Here is an 11,572-nt window from a genome sequence, read left to right as displayed (position 1 = left end):
TTATTCTCTTTCTCTTTGGACTTACTTACATTATACTATGTATGTATGTAGACTCTTCTATTTATGTTAATTTCTAACAAATAAAAACAATAAAATAATTATAGTTGTATCATTTCAAGCTCCTCTATAGCATGATCAACCCTATCTATTTACATTAACTTCTGTTCTTCAAATCTCTCTTTAATTTTTTTACAAATCTATCAGGAATCATTGAAGAGAGTATTATTCAACCACTTAAAAAGGTTGACCTTAAAGCTGAGATATTTAAATTCAATTTCTTCTAAACACTGATATATTATATATATATTGTATTGTTGTTATTGTTATATTGATACCGTCATGTGCTATTCGTATTATTCGACCAGAAAAAATTTGTAAATAATCTTATACTAGAAACTTTGTTCTTTACAACGGAATTATTGGAAAAGTGTGTTGATTATTGGAAAAATTGTGATGTTGTTAAGTATAACTACCCGGATTTTATTTCTGCATATATTAAAAATCAGTAATTAATCATCAGATATACCCAGGAAAAGTCCTATGGAATACGGGTGAAATAGATGATTATTCAGTTAATTTTTAAAAGTCAGGACGCACATCAAATTCAGCATCTTACCTAATAGAAGTAAATCAAAAATATAGAAGATATAGATTCTAAATAAAAGAAGACATCATAAGTTCTTTAAATATTTGTTTTATTTTCACATCATATTCATATATATATATGTAATAGAGAAATTTCTATAATTGCTAAACAGTTTATAATAGTTTTTGGTAGTAATTTACTTAACTTTGGTTTAGAGTTTTGCTGGTATACATAATTAATTACATATTTGCTATTTGAGTTTCTTGACAATAAATGACTAAGTCCTTTAGAACGGACTTTATGTTGGACTGAAGTAATTTCTCATATATCCCACTTGGACATTATATGACATTTAGAGCTATAAGAATTGTATTTACAAATAAAATTTCACTAATTTTAAATTTAGATTTATATTTACGAGTATCCTTAAAAATTCATGTTATATATTTTCAATCAATATTGATATTTTTATTTTAACTTAATTTTAGTTTTCATATTTAAAATGTAATTCATTATAACATTAATTTACATCGATATATCTATGTATTATGATAATATAATAATATAAGTAAAAACATCTAAGAAACAACAAATTTCACATTTATTACATATATAATTATATTAATTAAATATACTTTTTAATTAATAATATCAATTTACAACAATTTACAAATGCTTAAGAGTCTAGCAACTAAACAATCGGAAAACATAAACTTTAGGAACTTATATACGCTCTGTGTACGGTATACACTTAATACTTAAGCTCGGCACGAGGACTTGCGCCGTGTAAATCGAGTTACTTGCAGGAAAATGTGCAGGAAATTAACTAATTTTTTCTTTTTCTTTGGAAACAAATTCGACTAGTTTTTAGCTTAAATAGGTTTTTGTAATTTAATATACATTTTAATCAAGTTTTTATTTTTTAAGAATTAAAAAATTATTTACAATATAATTTACAAAACAACAGCAGTTTCACATATTTTTGGCTTACAGCGCATGCTCACATGCAACACTGTCTCTCACTTTCTTCTTCTTCTTAAACTCAACTTAATTCTACTTTTGAAATCATTGTGGTGGTGGTCAGCCATACCAATATTTTGCTTCTGTATTGGTACTATTGTCCGGGTTCTCGTAGCACTATAGTACCGCTGAGCCACACCACAACACCTGACCTCAATATGGCCGCCAAACGCTACCGCCATTGTCAGTTGGATTGTGGTGTCCACGGTGAGCAGCAAGTGCTGCCACTTGTCTATTCGTGTTGCCATCTTCGATGTTCCGCACCGATGCACCACAATTACCGATAAGTGTGAGATCACCTGGATGCGTAACGCCACCACCAGCCATAATGTTATGCTGTTGGCGTACACCCACATTGCTAATGTGATCCATAACACTTTGAAGCTCACCATGTACTGAAGAATTCGGCGAAGTATGCGATGGTAACGCATGCGAATGGAAACCATGCGATTGGTTTGCTGCTGTGTAAAGTTGAGAATAAAGCAGACTTGCTGGAAGGACTGGGTATAGTGAACCATTACAACCAGCACCTGTAGCACCAGCAGGACCTGTACCCACACCTACGCCACCACCTGTACCACTGCCATAAGCTGCTGAGTTCTGTGACTGATTAACAATGCCTGGAAAGTTTTGATTTGCACCAACTAATGTGTTATTACCACCCGAAACAGCTGTACCATTACCGTTAGTGTTGGTGTTACCATTACCAGCACCACTGCCATTACCACCACCTAAGTTTGGTGTATTTGTTGTGAGGAGATCTTCTTGTACAGGTGACTCAGCTTGTGAGGAATCACTTAAACTGCGTGGTCCATTTTGACTTGAGTGCACATTATATTCGTTGTTTGCATTTGTGTGGTAACGTGGTACTAGTATGGAATTAGAACCGGGACCGCCATTTACAGTGGAGGATATTGAACTTTGACCGGTTGTGCTGAGTAAGCTGTGATGTGTCATTTGACCTGTTGTAGAGCCAACTAAATTGCTCAAGTGCTGATCTAAATCGGTAGCAGTTGAATCTGGTAACACTATAAATGTAATGAAAATATATATAATTTTGTTATTATAGTATGTTTTTAACATCATGGTATGGGTTTGGGGATCTTACTTGGTACGCAATCCCGATTAGCAGCACCACTAAAGTCTTGATTATTTGCTTGATCGTTGGAGGAGCACGAAAAACCTAAAGCAGGATTGTTGAATTGCGCTGACGTGGGAGTTGTGCAAGATGACAGACCACTACTAGCCAAGTAAGGTGAGTAAGCTGAAGCGGAACTGTAGCCCCAATGAGTATTACCAGCACCCAAACCAAATTGCGAGACGTCTATGGGAATGAACAGAAAAAATATGAATAATTTTTGGTTGTATAAAAAGGATTAAATGAAGCTTTAAGACAAAATACTAATGCTAAATAATAAAATAAAATCATAGTCATAATTTGACAACTATAATTAAAAATATAGTGTTGAAATATATCTTTCAGTTCCAATAGAGACTTTTGTGCTCTACTTTCTCAAATCCTGATTTTTTACCACTAAAAAATTATTATTATAGAAAATATATGATACATTTATATCAGATAAATAAATTATGATGTGATATAAATGATATAGTATAGAGTATATGAAAACAAAAACTCCTTTATAAAGTTTATCATTATTTTTATAAATATTAGTAATTACTATTTAATTTTATTATTTCAAAAAATTGTTGTAAAACAATGTTATTAAAATGAATGAATCAATCAATTTTAACCGATTGAAATTTGGGAATTTAAACCGCAGGTTCCATATAAGAGGCACCAAGTCTGGCTAACTCACTTGTGTTCTCGTCTCCTTCTATTTTGTAATATGCGAGAATCTAAACTAGAGTTATTTTTGAGATCATATGCATATCAGAAGTTATTAAGACAAAATGCAGCCTACTGATATAGCTTTAATAGCTGCCTGTCTATTTATGAGAATATAGACTTCTTTTTTACGACAGTCCATGCACGCAGCAAGAGAAGTAGTGCTTAGGATGGCAAAAATTTTTTACCTTAAATATTGATTATAGTCACAGAAGTGGTAGGCTTTAGTAATGCCTAGGTCCGCAAAGACTCCTAGGGATCTATGGATCTACCACTTCTATGTCTTTATCCGTCTTTGACCCTTCAGTGTAAATTACTATCTTCTCTTGCGCTGTAATCAGCTCTTCCTCCAAATTTTCTCTTGAGGAAGTTCTGCTATCAAAGCTTTTATCAGAGTATAAGCGGGAATATAAGTATCCATATCAGTATGCTTTATGTACAGAGTATTTGAAAAATTTCATTTGTATACAATATATATATAACCAATTATATATATATAACCAAATATATAACCAAAAATAACCAATTTATTGCAAATTGAGATGGATAATAATTTATTATCGATAATTTTATTACTTTATTTTAAAATATATAACATATAAATATAATATATAAATATATTATTAAGCTTAAAAAAATCAAAATTATCATAAATTTACTTAAGTTGCTTCCTTCGTAATATATATATTTTTAAATTTAAAGTCTAAAGTCGTTATTATATATTTAGAATTGATTTCGAATATTTATACACCGCACACATGTGTTAAATTTATATGACAATGCAATGCATTACTCTTTGCCACACACATACAAAGTTTAACTTTGTGACGGACAAAATTACTTTACCTTGTGTGCAGTGAATATTTCTACTGTTGTCTCATGTTTTACTATAAAATCATAAAATAAACTAAAATACAACAACAGCAATCATACACACACACATGGCGTTTAAATAAAACCGAATCTAAATAAAATACTAACAAAACACACACAGCCAAACGAATGCAGTACAAGTAAGTAATAAAAACAAAAATATCACCACACCCACTACAGCATTGAATGGCAATGCCGCTCAGTAGCAGCGCTGTTAACTGCGCTGCGCTAACATTTAATGGAAAACATTATTTGTGCAATGGAAAATAAATGTGGGACGCTAATTATGCCCACATGGCGTAGCAGCGTGTAAATGAATGAGGCTATTATGCGGGTTGGCTACTGATTGGATATAGTCTAGCAGTATTCAGTATTCCATACTCGACATTCAACAGTGAACAGTGAACAGTGGACAGCCAACACTCGACATTATTCGGCTTGGCAAAGTTGTTGTAAAATAACCAACAAAAAATCATTGTAACGGTTGGTTGACAGTCTTTGTTGTTTTTGCTGCTGTAGTTGTAGTTGTTGTTGCTGTTATTAAAATTTTTTCTCTTCATAATAAAAATTGCATTACAATCGATGAGAAGATTCGTGGAGTGGGAATTGGGGTGTTGATAGGTTTAAATTGACACTCGCAAACGATCTAATAAAGGTTAATTTTTGTTTTACATTAACATGTGTGTGTATGTGTGTGTATGTGTGTTTATTTTATGCTACACTTTAATATTTTCTTTTTTATATTTGAATTTATATGGTGCATGTAGCATCAAGAATTTATTTGCTGTCTTTTTTTTTATATATCAGTTGAGCAGCTCGTTGGCCTTTCCCCTACAACGTTAGGGCTGCTGTCTGTCCTACGGTCTGCTTATTTGTTCGGTGTACACGGTCTGTCGCTTTTTCAAAGCCATATAATTAGGCTTAATTAATAGCCCATTCGAAAATTATTAATTAGTTTTTATAGGCGCGGCGCTGTTTAAATGGCGGATATTGATTTTGTGGTGGCTTTATTAATGCGATTGGCTTCAACATTTGCATACGTGAACATGCTCCATTGCAGCACTATTTTGCCGCCATGGCGTTGCTATGTTTTAGGTTCAATTTGCTCTTTATCCTGCATTTTTATATAAATTGTTTAATGTTTTTTATGTTTGTTTTTATTGGTCCTTTTATTATATTATTATTTTAAAATTTACAACGTATTTCATAAAATATTTACATTTTTAGTACTTAAATTACAGACAGCAACTTTATTGAGGTTGCACTTTCTGACGGTAATTAAGTTGTGCAGTTTGTCAATATAAAATTTGTTAATAAATCACTTTGAAAATTATTTATGATTTGTGCACTGCTTTTGAATTGCTATATTTTGTACATAAATATGTTATTTTAAATTTAAATATATTTTATTAAATACTGAGGAAAACATAATGTTTAGGAAAAGATTTCTAAAATATAAAAATCTTCAAATCTTTCAGAATTTCATTATGAAAGACCTAAATTATTCAACTATCTTATTGGAGAACTCAAATATGATGTAAAGCAGATTGCACCACTCTACATAATAAGTTTATCATCAGAAAAATGCATAAAAATATCATCCGCCGCTCATTAAGTTCAAAAACTAGAGTTTCAATTCTGTGTCAAGACCTCAAATCGCACATTAAATTCAAAAACTAGTTGTATGTCGTCGTCATACCTTCAGTATATAAGTTAAGACCTCAAATCGTACATTAAATTCAAAAACTAGCGGTATGTCATCGTCATGCCTTCAGTATATTCTCAATATCAATCATAGTAATATCATTCAATATTATATTGAGGTAATATATTGAGATAAAATATATATATAAATAATATTCAAATATAAGTTCTCTGGAAATGGTACTGGTTGTGATATATACATTAAATATAACTCACTATTTGAAATTTTTTTTGAACCACACTCAGTGTTGTGAACACCGTTTATGCTTAATTAAGAATATAACAAATAATTTCCGTACAAGTGTTTTCATTGATTGTGATATCCCGGAACTTAGCTCAAGGGCACATTGTACCATCCGGTTAAGGTAATAATGCTCCATACGCCTTGTTAGAGTAGAGATTAAATAGGTTAAATTTAGCTATCCAATTAAATATAATTATAAATATGTATCGTCGCTGGCAGCGTACAGTAACTCTCGCCAGCCAACCCTATCAGTGGCTTGCTGTCACCAATTGATTTACCGAGTGCCTTCAAATCGTTGGTCATACTTAAACCGACGACGCGAACGTTCCTACCGTATTTTCCACCAGCGGGTACCATATTAAGCATATTTCTAGTTGGTCTACTACCTTTTCCCGAATGCTCGTAATGCCTTCTTATCACTGTTGGTATTGTCCGAGCTTCTGCACCATACAATAAGAAAGGCATGATAGAAGACTTCCAGAGCGTAATTTTTGTTTGAAGATCTTTATTTCTGAATTGCCTTCTTGTCATAATGTAACATCTGCTGACAAGAGTGATTATCACTGTTGAAACACTGGGCTGGAGCTATTGTTGGCGTCTCTACCTATATAATCCCTCAATCTTAGTAAGTGTGCTAGGAAATTACTTTTTGAACTCATACAATGCCTGCTGCTTAAATACTAAGTGAGCCAGGCCTCGCATTAGATGATACCAATATTTTTTTTATCACAATTTTTTTATTGTAATTTTTTTATTGATGTAATAATTAATGTTTGAGTAGTTAATGAATAATATTAGTAATTAAAAAATTTTATTGGATGAAATCAATTTGAATTACGTTTTAAATTTTGGCTAAAGTATATTTGTTAAAATATATTAAATTAAATTATTTCACATTTAAAATAAATAATTTTTTACAATCACATTAAATAACTTTTAAAAGCTATAATTTAATTTTAATTTTAAATATATGAAAAAGCAATGGTGGTGTTTAATGACCCAATTTTTTTCCATGAAACAAATCCTCTCTCTATAATTTATGGAATGCGACCAAAATACGCAAACTAATTTATTATTTAATATGTTTATTAATTTTTACCGTTTTAAACCATGTTAACCAAGCGCAAGCAATTTTTTTATCAGCCTAAAACTATGCTTGCATTTTACACATTTTTTAGTTTCGCATTGACTTTCTGCGTTGCTGGCCAACTCGAATGGGTTGCCGTTAAAAAAACTGACCAATAATAACAAAAACAATAACAACATTGAGTATTTGATCCAACAAAAAAAAAACCAAAATTATAATAATAAAATGGCTGCCTACCTATAGTTGTGTTGTTGTAGTTGTTATTACTGTGAATAACTATTGACCAGTGTTTTTACCACAGAACCATGGTCAATATAGTTTTTAAATTATAACTTAAAAAATATAAATCAATAGGTTGGGAAGGTTTGTGTGGAGTGGCGAGGACATTACGAAAGGACTTTCAACTTAATTGAATTTATTGTCGACGCTTAACGTTACATCGATAAAAAATTGAACGTTTAAAAATAATTTATTTTGGGATTTGTGCTTTTACAGATTTTCGATAATTTTTTTCGCGTTTGCTCCAATAACAAATCAAATTTAAGGACATTTTTTTGGCATAAACTATGTTTAAATAATTTGTTTTTATTTTGAAATTTGTGTTTGAATTTACTTTGGAAATGAGAAAAAAGTTTGGTGGTAAAAAACTGTTACCGCAACGTATTTGGTCAAAGTTAAAGCCGGATTTTTAAAACCCGAACTAATCGTTTTGTGTGATTTTGTGTGGCTTTATTGGGTTTGCGGTGGATGAACTGCTTTTTTTGCAGTAGCTGTGCTGCCACTTTTTTACAACGACATTTATTAGTCACTGATAATTTTTTCTCATAAATCGTTTAAGCAAATTAATAAAATAAAATTGCTTATGTTAATTGAGCGTTATAATTAAATATAAATTTTTCTTTTTTTTTAAATAACATTTAAAAATAATTTTTTTTTTAAATTTAATTGCTCAAACTACTTACTTTGACAGTTTCCAATTGGCGGCATACGAAATCCTGATAGCGGATCTGCCGAGAAATGAAACGGTCGTTGGCCAAAGGCGAAGTGGAATTGCTGTTGCTGTCCTAAAAGGGATAACACTAAATTTTATGTATAAAATTTCTGTCCTTATCTAAGGTTGAAGTGTTTTTTTCATAAATTTTTGATTTTGTAAAAATTTTGGATTAGTTTTTTGAGTAGTTTGAGGTTAGAGTTTTGTTAAATGCTATATAGGATGTATTGTGTGGAGTGTGTGGACTGCTTATATTCTTAATAAAGATAACAATATTGTTTTCCATATATCTAATTGTTTTTTTTTTAAATATATTGAGTAAAATAAAATACAATTCAAACGATGTTAAATATTTTAAATAATTTAAGGACCACTGTTTAGGACTACAGAAACTGTAAGTACAGTATGGGACTTGAACCACTCTGTCCGTTAACACTATTTGATACCATGATACACTGAACTATTGGTCAGAGGGATCAGAGATACAAGTGGTCACAGAAACTATTAAGTAAAAGTGCTTAAGACACCAACTCGCGTTTCATCAAGTAAAGAAGAGAAGAAAAATTTATTGTCTCAATAGTATTCACTTCATTTCTCATATACTGATTCCATATTATTCGAGCAGCTTTTTCTTAATATGAAAACTATGCTATCTTCTATTGTTTTTGTTTTTAGTTGACCACCAAACAAAACCGATTTCTCATTTAATTAAAAAAATATATATATATATTTACTTCATTTAAATATTATATATAGTATATATATGTATTTAAATATTTGATTTTTTCTATTTTTTTTTATCACTAATAGTTTTGAAGAGCATTAAATTCTCCTGTCATTCAAACTAAAAACTTTACTCCGTTTTTGGACTAAACTAACACATACTAAATTATTCATTATAAAATAATAACCTTTCGTCTGACAATGTAAACTCCCTCTGTCTACTCTACCGTACCATTTCGACTATTTAGACAAACTAAAACTAAACTAAACTTTACTCAGCTCAACTTGGCTCAAATTTGAACTTAACTTTGCCCTTAAATATTCCAAACCAGAAGATAAATCATTTGTGGATTGAATCGTTACAACAACCCAAATACAAGTGTTAGAGTATGTCTGTGCGTATGTCCGTCTGTCCAACTGTCTAATTGTCTATATATGTCTGTTGCAACTACTACACATTCCCAACTTTGTCTAATTCTGCATTTGAACTATTACTAAAAAGTTGCCATTTTAACAAGCTGTCTACGCCTTAACATATGCAAAGCAACATATTTGCATCCTTATGAATATTTAGCAAAACGGACGTAGCCCAACAATAGTAAAGACAAAGCAAGCACAATTTCCTAATGAATATTCTTAAAGATGAATTGCTAGTGCTACATTCTGCAAAAGGACAATAGACAATACTATTACTTGCCTCAGCCCGGACTCATGCATACCCGTATTATTTGTATTTAGATATTTATAGCATTTGGAAGCAGCATTGAGGCTTTATCTGGAATCTAATGAATTGTTCTGCATTCGAGTTTGTTGGTTGAAGGATGTAAATTAAATCTTTTATTTGCATGTTTATGCAAGTTTATGAAGTAGAGAGTGTGAGTACTTCATACTTGTATCTGTAGTTGAAAGATATTTTAAGTATGTATGGTAGTACAAGGTGGATAGGTGTGCTCGTATGCAAGCCGCTTTAATTTAGAGTTTCTACAATTCAAAGACCAAAAACTGTTCAAGCAGTTTATATCTGTGTGTTGTAGGTGCATGTGTTTGTGTGTGTGTGAGTGTGTATATATAAGATTATATGTATTAGATAAATTGCATACTTACTGGTCTTGGAGCGTGGTTCACGTGGTCCATCGACGGTTACTTTAATCGCTTTATTGTAGGTGGCTATATGAGGCGGATTGGTAGAAACTGTGATTGTCAGTGTAAAACTCTTCCCTGCAATAAAAAAAAAGTTTTTTATGAAACTTAAAAGCGTTTATCCAAACATTTTGAAGTTATCTATATAACATAAAAATTCTAGTTCAACTAAATTTGGTTTTCTTTAATTGTTGGTGTTCAAGTTTTAAGTAATATGAAGAGGTATATTTTTCGGTGCAAGAAATATTACGATACTATTCCGTTCTTTCACAGTACATGGCTTCGTAAGATACAATTCTACTGAAAATACGGGAAATTCATAATTGATTTAATAAGTATCTGATTAATTAATTAAATACATGATAAGTCAACAAATAATCCACATTGTGAAACAGCTCATAGTATCACAAAAGCATTGAACAGACACGACTACCAAGGTTGGCCTACACCTTGGTGGAAAAATAATTGTTGAATTAAAATATATTTCACTGGTCCAAGAATATCAGTTATACTTCTTAGCAGTAACAGATTCCTAGTGCTTAGGAACTCTGTTACTCCAAAAGACATTAAAATATCAGAAATTGTTTTACAGAACCGTAAAATGTTGTTAGGAAAGATTATTATTATTAGAACGAACAATGATACATTGCAGCCCACGACAACCTTTTCTTGGAGAGAGTCTCCTGAGTAAGCTCGGATAAATTTGGTGTAATCGCGAACGCAACAATGCCTTCCAAGTACAAAATCCGAGAATTAAACTTGAAAATGGAATAGAGACGCTGGACTTATTTCCTAGAGTTTGCATAGTGTAAGCAAGAAGAATGGACCAATGTTTCAGTTTGTGTTCTACAGAATCTGCTGATGTCGATGTTCTGTAGTCTCATCTTACGACGGTGGTAATTAACAGAAGCATGTCCATTTAAAAAATCAATGATTAATCCTAGTTATAGTTTTTTAGCAAAGTGTTCTCAATCTTCGTTGCTGTGTATGATAATGAATTGCAGTTACGAAAGAATATTATTATTAGAATAGACGTTGATACAATATGTGCTACGAGTTCTATCGTTCAATTCTCGGTCTTAACCTTGATAAATTGAGTATAATGGAAAAACAATTGAAAAAAAAAAATATGAAGGTTGTGACATCTCCATTTTTGCAAATACACATTATAAATTTAGAATTTACAAATTACATTTTAAATGGGTCTTTTGACATAAAAGCATATGAATTGAATTTTCTTTCGTCTTCGATAATTGCAAGAGGTTATAAAGACGTGCGATTCTGACAAGTACATACAGAACAACATTTAATTAAAAAAAGAAGTATTATGAATACTTTTTACATTCTCTGGTCAT

The 11,572-nt window shown here is 31.2% G+C and overlaps 1 protein-coding gene across 1 annotated transcript; it reads right to left on the bottom strand.

Annotated features, from left to right (window-relative positions):
* Positions 1-1,526: 1,526 nt before the first annotated feature.
* On the bottom strand, positions 1,527-11,572 carry LOC119667077 (protein lozenge). Its single transcript, XM_038076362.1, has 5 exons — positions 11,560-11,572; positions 10,182-10,295; positions 8,326-8,427; positions 2,715-2,909; positions 1,527-2,634 (listed from the first exon to the last, which is right to left on the bottom strand). Exons 1-5 carry the CDS (start codon positions 11,570-11,572, stop codon positions 1,760-1,762), a joined length of 1,299 nt encoding a protein of 432 aa, XP_037932290.1. The 3' UTR covers positions 1,527-1,759.

The sequence above is a fragment of the Teleopsis dalmanni genome, chromosome 1 (assembly GCF_002237135.1).
Source record: "Teleopsis dalmanni isolate 2A chromosome 1, ASM223713v2, whole genome shotgun sequence".
In the NCBI taxonomy this organism is placed as follows: domain Eukaryota; kingdom Metazoa; phylum Arthropoda; class Insecta; order Diptera; family Diopsidae; genus Teleopsis; species Teleopsis dalmanni.
Note: the sequence above shows the minus strand (reverse complement) of the source record. Positions and strands in the feature narration are given on the sequence as shown.